The following is a 16002-nucleotide window of genomic DNA, read 5'->3' as shown; positions in this document are numbered from 1 at the left end:
TATCTACCACTCCTCCCAGTTTAGTGTCATCTGCAAACTTGCTGAGGGTGCAGTCAATGCCATCCTCCAGATCATTAATGAAGTGTAGGGGGTGGACACCCGCTGCTGCTTGGGAGAGCTGGAAAGCAGCCCTGGAGAGGGCTGCAGCTCTAAAAGCTGGGCTGATTGGGGAAGCAGCCGCAGCTGTGCCACGCCCCAATCAGGCCACAGCTGGCCTGTATAAAAAGGCTGTGAGCCAGGATCCCAAACAGTTTCTCTTTGTTTGTAGAGGGAGATAGGCCTGGCTGCAGGGAGCTAGAGACAGGATACCTGAGTGGAGCAGGGCTGGGGAAAGGCAGAGGAGCCAGGGAGCTCCAGCCTGGAAAGCCCCGGGCTGCGGCCTAGCAAAAGGCAAATAGGTACTGAGGGTTGTAGAGGGCAGCCCAGGGGTAGGCAAAGGCAGCAGGTCCAAACCCAACCTTCACAATGATGAGTGGCTTATACTGCAGTCTGCCTCAGGGAGCGGGGGCTAGTTGGTGACTGGCAGTGGCCTTATTCTGAGGCAAGGCGGGGATAGTGGGTGGAGGTTCCCCGGGGAGGGGAGACCCAAAGAGAAAGGGGTTACTGCCAGGGGGCAGCCCCCCAGATAAAGGGGCACCGGGTCCTGGGAGGGACACGGGGGCCAAGAGGCAGTGGGACACCGGCCTGCAGAGGGCACTTCCAGAGCTGCCACGAGCTAATTCCCATGGGCGACCAGCAGGAGGCGCCGCAGGGGTGAGTCCGAGTCCTTACATGAAGATATTGAACAAAACTGGCCCCAGGACCGACCCTTGGGGCACTCCGCTTTATACCAGCTGCCAACTAGATGTGGAACCATTGATCACTACCCGTTGAGCCCAATGACCTAGCCAGCTTTCTATCCACCTTATAGTCCATTCATCCAGCCCATACTACTTTAACTTGCCGGCAAGAATACTGTGGAAGACAGTATCAAAAACTTTGCTAAAGTCAAGGAATAACACGTCCACAGCTTTCCCCTCATCGACAGAGCCAGTTATCTCATCATAGAAGCCAATTAGGTTAGTCAGGCATGACTTGCCCTTGTTGAATCCATGCTGACTGTTCCTGATCTCTGCATCAGAATTGATTCCTTGAGGACCTGCTCCATGATTTTTCCAGGGACTGAGGTGAGGCTGACTGGCCTGTAGTTCCCCGGATCCTCCTCCTTCCCTTTTTTAAAGATGGGCACTACATTAGTCATTTTCCAGTCATCCGGGATCTCCCCCAATTGCCATGAGTTTTCAAAGATAATGGCCAATGGCTCTGCAATCACATCCGCAATCCAACCTAAGCACCAGTGTAGTCAGTGCTATTGTAACCCACACACCTTGTGGGGATGCGGGGGAGGGGAGAGACAGACAGAGACTGCTCTACAGCCTTACTAAGAGCCAGCTTTTACCTTATGCAGTAGAGGCTCATGCACTAAACTCCAAAGGCCCCAGATTCTATCCCAGCCACCCACAACCAGAGTCTGTCAGTATTACACTATCTTGGTGAAAGAGCTTCTCGCAGAGGTGGATTAACTAAACCGACAGAAGAACCTCTCTCCCTTCAGCTAAGAGGGTCTTCATTAAAGCACTACAGCTGCATCGATGCAGCATTTTAAGCCTAGATCTGCTCTTAGATTTATGTTCACCTTTTGTCCTAAGGTGGAAGCAATAGATTATCCTCCCATCCCCTTTGGCTAAATCTGCATTCTGTGTTTTGCCTCTGAGAAATTTGTGCCTGAAGTGCAAGCTAGGTATGGCTGAGCCTCTCTAGGAAATAGTTAACTTTGGAGAGCACTCTGCAAAATCAGGATTTTTCCTGCTGGGCTCTGGCCTGCTTAGGGCTGGTCCGCACTAAGCCCCCAGTTCGAACTAAGATACGCAACTTCAGCTACATTAGTCGAAGTATCTTAGTTCAAACTTAAAGGTACGTACCGCAGGTCCACATGCGGCAGGCAGGCTCCCCCGTCTACTCCGCCTATTCCTCTCGCGGAGCAGGATTACCGGCATCGACGGTGAGCACTTCCAGGATAGATTTATCACGTCTAGCAAGACTCGATAAATCGATCCCAGGAGATCGATTGCTTGCTGCCAAACCAGCAGGTAAGTATAGACGTACCCTAAGTGATCATTGTATTGCTGCCACTGGAGACTGCTGCTGCCATCAGAAATGTAAAATAGAACTCCCAGCTGAATGGAGAATCCATTCTCTTTATCCTTGTCCCTATGCTTCTGGTGCAGATTGCACCATTCAATGCACTTGTACAGGCTGCTCCAGATTAATTTGGAATGTTTGTTTTCATTGTTTTTAATGAAACAGCCAACCTAGCACTCTAGTGGCAGCGCTATCGTAGGGGAATCAGGATTATCATTCTGCAGTGACTCTGGAACTCCCTGTCACAGATTGTAGCATAGTTTACACCCAGATCTTTGCTGGGAGAAGAGTTCAGGGCATTTAAGAGAGGAAATAGAGCTTGGTAAATGGGAGGCTGCTGAATGATTCTCTTCTCCTTCGGCAGATCGATTTTTTTTTTTTTTTTTTTTCTTCCTTCACTTGGTCAAAACTCAAACAAAGGCAAAATGTGGCCACTTTGCTTCCTGGGCCCAATATCTGTCTTCTTCCATTCCACCTGAGCAGACTTTTCAAAAGGAGACAATGCTGTTACTCCTGACTCCCCCCCCCCCCCCTTTTACCTAGATCTCTCACCAAGTTAGTTTATTTTACTGATTCTTGAGAACTCAGAACAGCTTTTGTTACATCTTTTGGGGACTTGCTGCTAAGCATCAGCATCTATGTTTCGGTCCCTGAGACTAAGATTATTGCAAATGAGAGAAAATAATGAGGTGTTTTCAGTGACTTCAAAATCCTGACTATCCTGTGGATATGTAGGATTTCTTTATTTTTAAAGCACCATGGAGACTGCTCAACAGTCACTAAAATAACCTTGCAATTACTTTAATGGCTAAAACAGATCAGAGTTTGGATTTTTACTATTCACATATATTGTACCAATGAAATGTTTAAGCATAGTTCTTTTTATAGGTTTCTAAAACACTCTGCCATCTCTTAATATTTCTTTCTGTTTCAAATGCATTGTTGGCAGGATACAGTATGTGGGGGGTGCAGTGACACTGAATTTACAAAGATACATTCCAGTGTTCACAGGCATGATTCATAATCCTATGGGTAGATATGGATGTGGCAGGTTGTAATACTTCTTCATGAGACTTTCATTCTCCTTCAACATGATGAATTGCTTTGTTTTTGTTACGGGATTAAATAGACCATGAAGGTTGGTGTAAGAACACATACATCCAAGCGTTGTCCTACACGTCCTTGTATAGTGCACAACGCCGTTGCACTCCAGCTGAGGCTACGGGTGAGGTTCTGTGTTGTGCTTCTGAGAGGTGCCGCACTGAACATGTAGCCTAAAGGGAGGTGGGGCTAAGGGAACTGTAAATCACCTTTTTGTGCCTTCCCAACTCTGCTGCTCTGGGAGCCAACGTGGCCTCTAGTGTAAATGAGATGATCATCCATGGCTACTAAACTACATCAACCTGTCCCCAGCTGCCTGTGGGGAGAGGTGCTGCCCAAAATCTCCATGGTGCTATGTACTGTGGCCCCACCCCGATGCCTGCCACGACCCCTGCATCAGTGCTTGGGTGGGGGCTAGGGTGATCAGGTGTCCGGTTTCGACTAGAACACCCGGTCAAAAAGGGACCCTGACGGCTCTGGTCAGCATTGCTGACCAGGCCATTAAAAGTCTGGTGGGCAGTGCTGTGGAGCTAAGACAGGCTACTCCCTACCTGTGTTGGCTCTGCGCTGCGCCCTGGAAGGGGCCAGCAGGTCCGGCTCCTAGGCGGTGGGAAGGGGCACAGGGCTCCATGCGCTGCCCCCACCCCAAGCACTGGTTCCGCACTCCCATTGGCTGGGAACTGCGGCCAATGGCAGCTGCAGTGGCGGTGCCTGCAGGCGAGAGCAGTGTGCAGAGCCGCCTGCCACGCCTCCACCTAGGAGCTGGACCTGCTGCTGGCCGCTTCTGGGGCGCAGCACGGAGTCAGAACAGGCACAAAGCTTGCCTTAGTCCCCCCGCTGCGCTGCTGACCGAGAATCGCCGGAAGTAAGCCCATGCCCAACTCCTCTGCCCTAGTCCTAAGCCCTTCCCCAAACCTGGAGCCCTCTCCTGCACCCCAAACTCCTCATCCCCCACCCTACCCCAGAGCCTGCACCCTCAGCCTAGAGCCCGTACCCCCTCCTGCACCCCAACCCTGTGCCCCAGCATAGAGTCCCCGCACATATCCTGCACTCCTGTGTCCCACCCCCCAGCCTGGACCCCCCTCCTGAACTCCAAACCCCTCATCCTCGGCCCCACACCAGAGCCCCCACCGGAGCCCTCATCTCCTCCCACACCCCAATGCTCTGCCCTAGCCTGGAGCCCCCTCCCGCACCTTGAACCCCTAATTTCTGGCCCCACCCTGGAGCCCGCACCCCCAGTTAAAGGCCTCACCCCTTCTTGCACCCCAGCCCAGTGAAAGTGAGTGAGGGTGGCGGACAGCGATCCACCGGTGGAGGGGAAATGTAGTGAGCGGGGGGCAGGGCCTCGGGGAAGGGGACGTTGTCTGGGGAAGGGGCGGGATTAGGGTGTTCGGTTTTGTGCAATTAGAATTTGGCAATCCTAGTGGGGGCCCTCAACAGACAGTCCATGGCTGTTTACCTCTGACATAGGGAAGGAGGTATTCTTCCCTGTGAGAATCTGTGGCTTTTTAAGCCCCTTTTATTCAGAGTACAGGAGCTGGAACAGGGGTGAGAGTCTTGCGTGGTGTGTGAGCACAAGTCAAGTTAAACATTAAGGTTAAATACCATAAAAAGGGCAGGATTTGGGTGCTTTATTGGAGATGGAATGGTTTGTCCTTAGTGTGCCGGCAGGTTTGGTGAGCTCCTTTCTCCTGCTCTGACGCTGACTTTTGTCTTTGGGGATAGCTGGCGCTTGAACACTTTGATATTCTCCAACTATTTCCCAGCTGTGATTGCACATGCTTCTCCTCCCACCTATCTTTGAAGGCAGTGAGCTCCAGAAGGGTCCATGCAAATACATGAGGCCTTCATGATAGCTCTTTTGAATTTTCTCCAAAAAATTGTGCGACTCTGAGAAATGGTAGTTGCTTGCTACCAAAGTGGCTTCCAAATGGGGCCCATGTGGATTTGCCAAAGCTGTTTAAACAGAGGAGTGGTTTCCAGGCATACTGACCCCCACTGAGAGATCAATTCTGCAGTGACTGGTGCAGTGTGGGATAGTAATGGGAGAACTGTTCACTTATATAAGAAGTGGGATGCATCCACTGGAGCTAAATTGATTTAACTGCCACCAAAATAGAGTTGTGGCATTTGCAAAATGGCTTCATTAAATAAATGTAAATCCAGTGATCTTGCAATGGGAGATGTGTGTGAACACATGCCAGCTCCCACCAAAATAAGGAGAACTATACTAACTTCTGTGTGGAGACCAGGCCTTATTCCTCTGCGATAAACGGAATAAAGGCTCAAATCTCCTGCTTGCTTCCTTGCTCAGAAACATAATCTATCTCCCACAGTATTCTTGCCAGCAAGTTAAAAAAGTATGGATTGGATGAATGGACTAGAAGGTGGATAGAAAGCTGGCTAGATTGTTGGGCTCAAGGGATAGTGATCAGTGGCTCGATGTCTAGCTGGCAGCTGGTATCAAGTGAAGTGCCTCAAGGGTCGGTCCTGGGGCTGGTTTTGTTCAACATCTTAATTAATGATCTGGAGGATGGCATTGACTGCACCCTCAGCAAGTTTGCAGAAGACACTAAGCTGGGGGGAGCGGTAGATACGCTGGAGGGTAGGGATAGGATACAGAGGGACCTAGACAAATTAGAGCATTGGGCCAAAAGAAATCTGATGAGGTTCAACAAGGACAAGTGCAGAGTCCTGCACTTAGGAAGGAAGAATCCCATGCACTGCTACAGGCTGAGGACCAATTGGCTAAGCAGCAGTTCTGCAGAAAAGGACCTAGGGATTACAGTGGACCAGAAGCTGGATATGAGTCAGCAGTGTGTCCTCATTGCCAAGAAGGCTAACGGCATATTGGGCTGCATTAGTAGGAGCATTGCCAGCAGATCAAGGGAAGTGATTATTCCCCTCTATTTGGCGCTGGTGAGGCCACATTTGGAGCATTGCGTCCAGTTTTGGGCCCCCCACTCCAAGAAGGATGTGGACAAATTGGAGAGAGTCCAGTGGAGGGCAACGAAAATGATCAGGGGACTGGAGCACATGACTTACGAGGAGAGGCTGAGAGAACTGGGCTTGTTTAGTCTGCAAAAGAAAAGAGTGAGCGGGGATTTGATAGCAGCCTTCAACTACCCGAAGGGGGATTCCAAAGAGGATGGAGCTCGGCTGTTCTCAGTGGTGCCAGGTGACAGAATAAGGAGCAATGATCTCAAGTTGCAGTGCGGGAGGTTTAGGTTGGATATTAGGAAACACTATTTCACTAGGAGGGTGGTGAAGCACTAGAATGCGTTACCTAGGGAGGTGGTGGAATCTCCATCCTTAGAGGTTTTTAAGGCCCAGATTGACAAAGCCCTGGCTGGGATGATTTAGTTGGTGTTGGTCCTGCTTTGAGCAGGGAGTTGGACTAGATGACCTCCTGAGGTCTCTTCCAACCCTAATCTTCTATGATTCTATCCCAGGTATAATGGCCCGATGCAAAGCCCAGTCAGTGGAAAGATTCCTGTTGATTTTGGTGGGCTTTGGATCAAGCTCTTAAAAAGGGGAAGAGGGTGGGTGTCTGAAGAGACAAAAACTTAAGCTTCTTCATGCTAATCAGCATTTAGCTATTGTCAACTGGCTAGATCTTACTCCTGCTAATAGGCAGGAATAATTTGGCAGTCATACAACATTACTCTAATTGATTCAGAGTTGGATTTCCTGTGCTCATCATCTTTTATCTTGCACTATTCATTTGTACTATGCAGGGTCAAAACCAGTATGCATATCTGCTGCAGACGCCAACACGTACTGCGCTGTTAGCTGTTTTAATGTGAAAGTATTACACCTATTACTACACTTCGTGCACAGCATACTTTGTATCCAGGAGATGTAATAACTGCCTTCTTTTAGGTTCTTAAATCAATCTATGCAGCTCTACAATGCAACAGTCGTTGTGCCGATTAACTTTGTGTTCTTCACAACCAGCGCCATCATTGCAGGTTTGTTTTTACTTTTTATCCAAACAAAAGCTCTTTCTAAATAGCAAGATTGAATTCTCTTCTTTGAATCAGGAATGCTAACAAGTCACTTTTATCTTCAAGGAGAGATTTTTATGTAATATGACAGGTGTATATTTTGAAAATGATCATAAGTTCAGAACTTTGAAATAAAATTAAATGCCATCAGATTCTAGCTTTTCCAGTACAATACAGCCATGTACAGTTTATTCTGCTTTACTGGCTTATTAGGTACTGTCATTAGTATTAGCCTCCTCTGGAAGTACCATAAATGTGTTTACCATGTGTACATTGGCCTCTCCATATCCTAGCTAGTAAAGTAATTTTAATAGTGTGGCAAGCTACTCAAATGACAGACAGCTGTGTTTTGTAGTAGTTTGTGTATTATATTTCAGAACGCTGCATTCTAGGTTAAGTGAAGGAAATAAAATACTCCAAAGGCCTTTAAACCTTATAACGTTTTATTCTGGGTGAGAACTTTGAACTTGCTCTCATTAAAGAGAGACTGAAAATCTTGGAAATTGTCTGCACTGAAAGAACAAGAGAGGAGAGAAAGACGATGACGTCTACACTGAAAAAAAATTCTGCCGCACTGAGTCTCTGAGCCTGGGTCAATTGACTTGGGGGGAGGGATAGCTCAGTGGTTTGAGCATTGGCCTGCTAAATCCAGGGTTATGAGCTCAATCCTTGAGGGGGCCATTTAGGGAATGGGGGTGTATGGGTTTTTTTTTTTTGTTTTTGTTTTTTTTAATTAAAAAAAGAAAACTGTCTGGGGATTTGTCCTGCTTTGAGAAGGGGATTGGACTAGATGATCTCCTGAGGTCCCTTCCAACCCTCATATTCTATGATTCTATGACTCAGACTTGTGGGGCTAAAAATAGCAGTGTGGACATTCAGGCTGGATCTGGAACCCAGGCTTTGAAACCTGGCCAAGGGGTTGGGGCTCCAGCCCGGTTAGGAATATCTGTACTACTATTTTAAGCCCCGCAGTATGAGCCCAAATCTGTTGACCCGGGCTCTAAGACTCAGATTTTTATTTTTTTAGGGCTGTCAATCAATTGCAGTGAACTCAAATGATTAACTCAAAACAAATGAACTCAATTAAAAAAAATAATTGCAATTAATCTGAGTTTTAATCGCACTGTTAAACAATAATAACATGCTAATTTACATTTATTATAAATATTTTGGATTTTTTCTACATTTTCAAATATATTGATTTCCATTACAACACAGAACACAAAGTGTACAGTGCTCCCTTTATATTATTATTTTTTATTACAAATATTTTCACTGTAAAAAAGATAAAAGAAATAGTATTTTTTTAATTCACCTCATACAAGTACTGTAGTGCAATCTCTTTATCATGAAAGAGCAACTTACAAATGTAGATTTTTTTGATTACATAACTGCACTCAAAAACAAAGCAATGTAAAACTTTAGAGTTGACATGTCTACATTTGTAAGTTGCACTTTCATGATAAAGAGATTGACTACAGTATTTATATGAGGTGAATTGAAAAATACTATTTCTTTTGTTTATCTTTTTTACAGTGCAAATAGTTGTAATTAATAATAATACAAAGTGTACAGTGCTCACTTTGTATTCTGTGATGTAATGGAAATCAATATATTTGAAAATGTAGAAAACATGCAAAAATATTTAAATAAATGGTATTCTATTATTGATTAACAGTGCGATTAAAACTGTGATTAATAATAATTATTTTTAATCATTTGACGCCCTAATTGTTTATGTATTTATTTAATTTATTGTAGTATAAATGTACCTAAAGATCCTGTTTCAGCAATAAGCCAAAATGATACAGCTATAATATTTATGACCGATTTTAACGTACACAGGGGCAGTCCTGTCATTGGTCTGCAGGAAATTTAATATTCAGAACTTCCATTAATGGTAAAAGGAGTTCCATGAAGATTGCCTCAGCAGCTGTGTTAGAACAGACCTGTGCTTTGTGACCGAGAGGAGACATTGGCCAAAAGGGCTTGCACTGGAGTAACCATATGGAGAGTTTGGTCTTGTGCCTACTTTTTTTAAAGGCCACATCCTTATTCAGGATCATCTATATCAGTGGTTCTCAAACTTTTTTTTTTTTTTTTTGCGGACCACTTGAAAATTGCTGAGGGTCTTGGCGGACCACTAAATGATCTTTCCAAATGTTGTTTGTACCATTAGCTAACTATTGTAAAGCGCTTTGGATAAAAGCGCTATATAAAAAACCTTAATAGTAATTAACTTTTTTTCTTCTACAAATAAAAGCACACAACTCATATTTTAATATCAGTAGTCTTACCTTTCTAATGCGATGGATGTGCCCTCTCTCCCCCGCCACGGCAGTCCCCAAGCTGGGGCTGGGAAGGAGGGCGGGTCTCTCCCTCTCTCCCCTGCCGCAGCAGCCCCACAATATGAACTGACATAAAGTTAGATGAGTGTCCCTTCATTTTCTCATGTGCAGCCGCCCAGGCACGCACCTTACAGGGAACTATCTGTGGACCACCTGAATGGAGCTTGCGGATCACTGGTAGTTCACGAACCACAGTTTGAATACCTCTGATCTATATACAAATCTGCACTCGTTTAGTTAAACGAGCTAAAATGGTGCAAGCCCCTATGTGGCTTAAGAGAAACGTATTGCCGTTTTAAATGTGTTCCTAATTGTCTAAGCTAAACCCAAATAAACCTGATTTAATCTGAAGTAAGAGTGTCCACAGAGCCTTTTGTACTTAACTTTATTGGTTTAAAACAACACATTTAGTTAAATTGCTGCAACTCTGCATGTAGACAAGCCCTCAGTCTGAGCCTGACCTGAATAAACACTGTGTAAGGACCTCTATGTAATTCAACAAGGTTTCATTCTTTAAAAATATCTTTTACACTTAACAAGGGTTTTCAGTTGTTGGCAATATAAAATGTGACTATACTGAACAATTAACAACACAAGCAAGAAGTCCAAACCTGGTAGAGTGAGATCTTATCAAGATATATGCAATTACTATTATCTAAAAAAAGGCATAGATACTGAATATGTGCATATAATATGAACCCACCCAAAATTTGTATTGACGTATTTGGGATTTTTTTCCACTTGATCATAACCTACCTTCTGACCCTGTCATCGGTAATTCACTTCACTTGGAATTTGTTCAAGATCTGCATTTCTTGTTTCTGTCACATTCTAGGGGTCATATTTTATCAGGAATTCCAAGGTGCATCTTTGCTGAGTGTGTTCATGTTTCTATTCGGGTAAGTGTATTTACTGAAAATCTGTAACAAAGTTTGTATCGAAACAGCAGTTACCTTTCCAAAGAACTTTTCCTTTTCTCCTGAAGAAGAAACCTATTCCATCGCAATGTGTTAAGGAGCAGCTGTTACAGTAGGATAAAAAACATTACAAAGGCTAATATTTGTGTTTTGTTATAAGGGCCTGTTTTTGAATCCAAACCTGTAAAAATATTAATATTTGCCATTTGTGAGCCCCTATCTCTCCCACTCTCCCCAATGGAATGAAAAGCTAACATTACGTGTTCCCTCTGTAAATGAGACAAATCATTGGCTGTTTTCCATCAATGATCGCATTGTGGAGTATGTACTGATTAGTGCTAGAAAAGTCCCTCCCTCCATGTTATCTTCTACCTACTGTTCTCTGCTGCTACTAGCCATGGGCAATACTGTTAGTTAATCACACAGAAGGCACCATGCTCACATTAGTAACGGCATGCCTCTCTCCTGTTGCCTTTGGATAGGAAGGGACAATCTGTCTGTTGGTGATTATAGATCCTGTCATGCTAAGTAAGTGGTAGCAGTAAATGCTTGAAGGGCAGCCTACCCGTCATACAGCCAAGTGAAACAGAAGCAGCCACAGATTCCTCAGGAGTTGCCAGTACAGTAAAGGCTCAGGTGATGGGTGAGACATCATTGTTGATGGGAATGGGATACTTAACACACAAGTGGAAGAACAGTTCCCAAAATTATTAATTAGATGCGAGGCCCTAATGTAGTGAAACAAACGCAACTGACAATTGTATGTGACCACTCCCACTGGAGGTAGGACTGAGCGGCCCCATAGAACTATTTAATGGTTTGTGTGACTGACAGTGTTTGTAGTGGAAGTGGTAGAAAATGAAGATAAGCAAATTGAATGCACACACTTGGCAGGCGTGAAGTTGATGTTGTGTACAGCCTTAGAGGGACAGAAGACACTTACCAAGCAGTTGAAAATCACTGCCGGCCAGAAGCCTGGTTCTGAGACACAAAAGTCAAATGAGCGAAACAAAGGGCCTGTCTAGACTAGAGTTTTTGGTTGTGTTGTAACTTGAGTTAACTAATAATCAATTTAACTGTAAATGTTAGTCTAGATACTCCACAAACAATTGTTCCAGGATGCAAATGTGTTTTTCTTGCTGTGGCTCAGTTTGGGGCTCAGCTCAGCTTTCTCACATCAGTTCCTTTGAAGTCAGTGAGATTAGGTGTGTGAGTAAGGCAAACAGCCTTTGAAAACCCACAGGAATCCATAAGCTGCCAAGGGATTGTCGAGAGCATAATTTGGTCCCCAGAACCTTTGTTACCTTCTCAAACCGCACTCCCACTTAAGAGCCCAGCCTGACATTGGGTCTGACTACACAGCAAAGAAAAACCTCAGGGCTGTTTCATTGCTGTGTAGGCGTCTGGGCTCAGACTAGAGCCTGGCCTCTAGGATCCTGCGGGGTAGAGGGTCCCAGAGCTCAGGCACCAGCCTGAGCTCGGAAGCCTACACAGCAATGAAATAGCCCCACAGACTGAGCCAGGCGAGCCTGAGTCGGCTGGCATGGGCCAGCCATGTTTTTTTATTTGCTGTTTAGACAGACCCACTGAGCCCTGGATGAGTTTGCTGGGCTGCCAGTCATGAAAAACTAATTCTCTTTACTTGTAAACTGAGCAGCTCAGATATGGAAGCTGTTGAGAGAGAAACACGGATACCCAGGACCAGGGCCGGCTTTAAGCCGATTCGGCTGATTCCCCGGAATGGGGCCCTGCGCCTAAGAGGGCCCCGAAACGTCCGGGGCTGCCAGCAGAGCGGGGGAAAAAAAAAAACGCGTCCTGCTTCTCCCCCCTCCCTCCAGCACTTGCGCCGCTATACAGCTGATCAGCGCAAGCCTGGGAGGGAGGGGTGAGGAGGAGGAATGCAGCGTGCTTGGGAAGAGGCAGGGCCAGGGTGGGGATTTCAGGAGGGACGCAATGGGGCAGGGCGGGGGCGGGGCCAGGGCGGGGATTTGGGGAGGGATCCAATGGGGCGGGGCTGGGGGCGGGCTCAGGGTGGGGATTTCAAGAGGGATCCAATGGGGCAGGGAGGGGTGGAGTTGGGGCGGTGGGGGGGTGCGAGACAATTCGCGACCTGATGTGGGGCTGCAAACCTGCTAAAGCTGGCACTGCCCAGGACAAGACCCACACTTCAAATGCAATGAGCTGCTTCTAACCTTATTTTCACAATGCCTTTGCAGGTGTCTTCTGTCATTTCTTGGCGTGTTTGTAATCACACGAAATCAAGAAGAGGAGCATTTGCAAGTTCCTTATATTGATTGCGGACACATTCCTGGTAAGCATGGTTTTGGACGTTCTTTGTTAAATATTTGCCAATCATCTATGTTTAAAAGCCTAAAAGCATCAGGTAATGGAGTGGGGAATGAATGGAGAGAATTGAAGCAGAAATATTCTCCAATCATATTTAATAAACATACTTTTCTTCATTTCTATTCCTATTTCCAATTGATTTTTTTCAAAGACTTTCTTAAATTGTTTCTTAACTATTTCCACAGCCTATCAAAGGAAAACAAAATGTGTCTAGCCTGAGGAGCCTTTAACAGAAAAATAATGGATTAGCAGGATTGTGATCTTTGTTTGTTTGTTTCCCACAGGGAAAAAAGAGATTGACAAAATACAGCCGGATTCAAACAGCTTATCCTACGGCACTTTGCATGATGAAGATGACTGGACGAGTGCTCAGAGCTAAGAGCAGCTTCAATTCCAGTGAACAAGAGGAACTCTCTATTCATTGACATCATATTCATCACCCCATGTTGATTGCATATATTCAGTGTGTGTGTCATGTTGTTTTATGTTGAGAATCCTTCGTGTTATTTAAGTATCCTTAAGTATCCCCTGCCTATCACAAATGTGTTACGATGAGCAAGGAGGGCTATTAAGCTAGTAACCATTAAATGGAGCTGGACATTTTCCTGGTAAAATATCTTTTACTGGTGGTTTAGGGTCAGGTTTTTAAAGGTATTTAGATGTCTAAAGATGCAACTAGCCATATAGTGGGATTTTCAAAAGCACCCATTTCACCTGCCTGCATTTATAGGTGCTTAATTCCTTTAAAAATCAGTCATCAAAATATAGTGTGTTTCTATGTAAGCATCCATTGGGAGAAATCCTGCTTACCTTATTCATACAGCTAGTCCCATTACCTTCAAAGGAACTACACATGTGAGTAAGGTGAGTGGGATTTGTTCCAATACATAAAATGGATGCATACACATGATATGTAATTTATGTTGAGATACGGTAAAAGGCTTGGCATTATAAATTCCTCCAAAGGAGTCCTCTGGGAGGGGAGCTTGTCTCTGTCCTGCTGGATTGGAGCAGCAAGCAGCTATTTCAGTACAATCCGTTCTGAGCCTTGACCCCTCTGTCTTCATTAGAAAATATGTTTTTGGTGGGGATTTTGAAGAGGGTACACACTATTCCAATAGAGAAATGGGAAGCCAAACTTCCACTGCTGTTGTATTTTGAATAGGCCCGGCTGGGGAAAAAGTGAGTTCAATATATGGGGCCCAGTCCACGAAAATGTTGTGTGGGTAAAAGAATCAGAATCTCGAAGGATAAGCCACTGGGCTAAAATATATCTTTTTCCTTCCTAAAAAGACTTCCCTGCATTAAGCTAGAGAGCTAGTACTGGCAGCAGCTGTGGTGATACAGACTGAGTTTGGAGCTTTGAATCAGAAAGTCGTAATCCTACTGTAGCTGCTGACTCACCGGAGAAAGTTACTTATGGCCATAGGGAGCTACACAGCCTCAGTTTCTGCTTCTGTCTGATAATACTGATCTACCTCATGGGCATGTTGTGAGGATTAGTTGGGTGCTTTGGGGGGAAAGAAGAAGCACTTTATATAGTGTTCAGGGTTACTATTTGAACCTTGTACAAAATACTTTTGCTCTTTTTAAAGTGCATGTCATATATCATATGCAGCTAGCTTCAATGGGGTCTGCTGAATGATGCCTCCTTTAAACACAATATTTTTGTAATCAGTATTTTTATTTTAGAAGAGATCCAGTCAAAGTGACTTCAATAGTTTAACACTGTCATTTGTTTATAAGACATGTTGAAGTACCTAGAGAATGGTACATTTTGCTATACATTAATCTTCCTACATCCAAGATTTATGGCATTTTATTATTTATGATTTAAGCTTTTGCAAATTGGGATAGAGCCATGTACCCATGGATTCAATACCACCCTCCCCACTTTTCTATTAAAGTTTGAGGAAGCCACCCATCTATATCTCTCAGATGCCCAATGAGTCTTCCAGCAAAAACAGGAAAGACTAGACTTTACATTACTGATCAATCTACGGTAAAAATGCAGATTTTTTTAACACACCCTAAAGAATCAAAAGGGCACGAACTGAATTTTTCTTTCCTTTGTAGCTCAACTTTAAGCATCCTTTTTACCTGTCAAGTGAAAGTGTGTGCTAAAGATGGAAATAAGATGTCTATAACTTTGATTGCTATTATTTCCTAGAAATATTATTTTTTTAAATATTGGCAGCCGATACCTCTCTGAAATTTGTTTCCACAATTTGGGAGGGGTGAAGGAGGAAATTCTCCCAGGATTTTCTAGTGACAGTTGGAAATTGGATGCAAAGTCTCTGGGTAAATCCATTATTTATTTTAAAAGTACTGTAATTCTGTGTGACACGTCACCTCCTGACGATTTAATAAAAAATAAAATGATGTTCTATAGATGGGGAGGGGTAACTTTTGGTGTAAAATTAAGTGTAATTGAAATTGATATATTGATTAAAAGTTCTAGGAGCCACTGATATGTAATTACACAATTAACAATGGTTATCAGACCTGATATAGAGATTTAGGCACACATCAGTTAATCTACATAAGTTCACGTTATACTATTGTAATGTATAGTAAAGGGGATTCATTATTACTGCCCCCAAAAAAATAAACTTCTCAGTTTCACTTTGTTTAGAATTGGCTTCTAGTCAATTTCAGATTGCACTAGTTATGCTCCCTGTTCACTCCCCCTCTCACTGAGGGCTGGTCTACACTGGGGGGGATCGATCCAAGATACGCAACTTCAGCTACGCGAATAGCGTAGCTGGAGTCGAAGTATCTTGGATCGAATTATCTGGGGTCCACACGGTGCGGGATCGAAGGCCGCGGTTCCCCCGTCGACTGCGCTACCGCCGCTCACTCTGGTGGAGTTCCGGAGTCGACGGTGAGCGCATTCAGGGATTGACATATCGCATCTTAACGAGACGCAATATATCGATCCCAGATAAATCGATACGGCGGGTAGTGAAGATGTACCCTGAGTTGGAGCAGAGCAGTTGAAAATCTGCCACTTAGTCTACATCTGTAATAGTAAATCTGAAACCTACATTTTTCACTAGGCAATAGCATCATCTCTGGGTAGTTCCCATTCGTATTTCCATC

The 16002-nt window shown here is 44.5% G+C and overlaps 1 protein-coding gene across 1 annotated transcript in view; it reads left to right on the top strand.

The window, feature by feature from the left end:
- The window catches only part of NIPAL2 (NIPA like domain containing 2), a 76468-nt gene extending 60747 nt beyond the window's left edge, over positions 1 to 15721 (top strand). Inside the window, exons 8-11 of the mRNA XM_034763358.1 lie at positions 7165 to 7253; positions 10473 to 10536; positions 12771 to 12865; positions 13185 to 15721. Coding sequence (XP_034619249.1) covers positions 7165 to 7253; positions 10473 to 10536; positions 12771 to 12865; positions 13185 to 13279 — 343 coding nt within the window. The 3' untranslated portion in view covers positions 13280 to 15721. The remainder of the gene's footprint in view (positions 1 to 7164; positions 7254 to 10472; positions 10537 to 12770; positions 12866 to 13184) is intronic.
- Positions 15722 to 16002: the final 281 nt, after the last annotated feature.

This window comes from Trachemys scripta, chromosome 2 (assembly GCF_013100865.1).
Source record: "Trachemys scripta elegans isolate TJP31775 chromosome 2, CAS_Tse_1.0, whole genome shotgun sequence".
Taxonomy (NCBI): domain Eukaryota; kingdom Metazoa; phylum Chordata; order Testudines; family Emydidae; genus Trachemys; species Trachemys scripta.
This window is presented reverse-complemented; position numbering and strand designations above follow the sequence as displayed.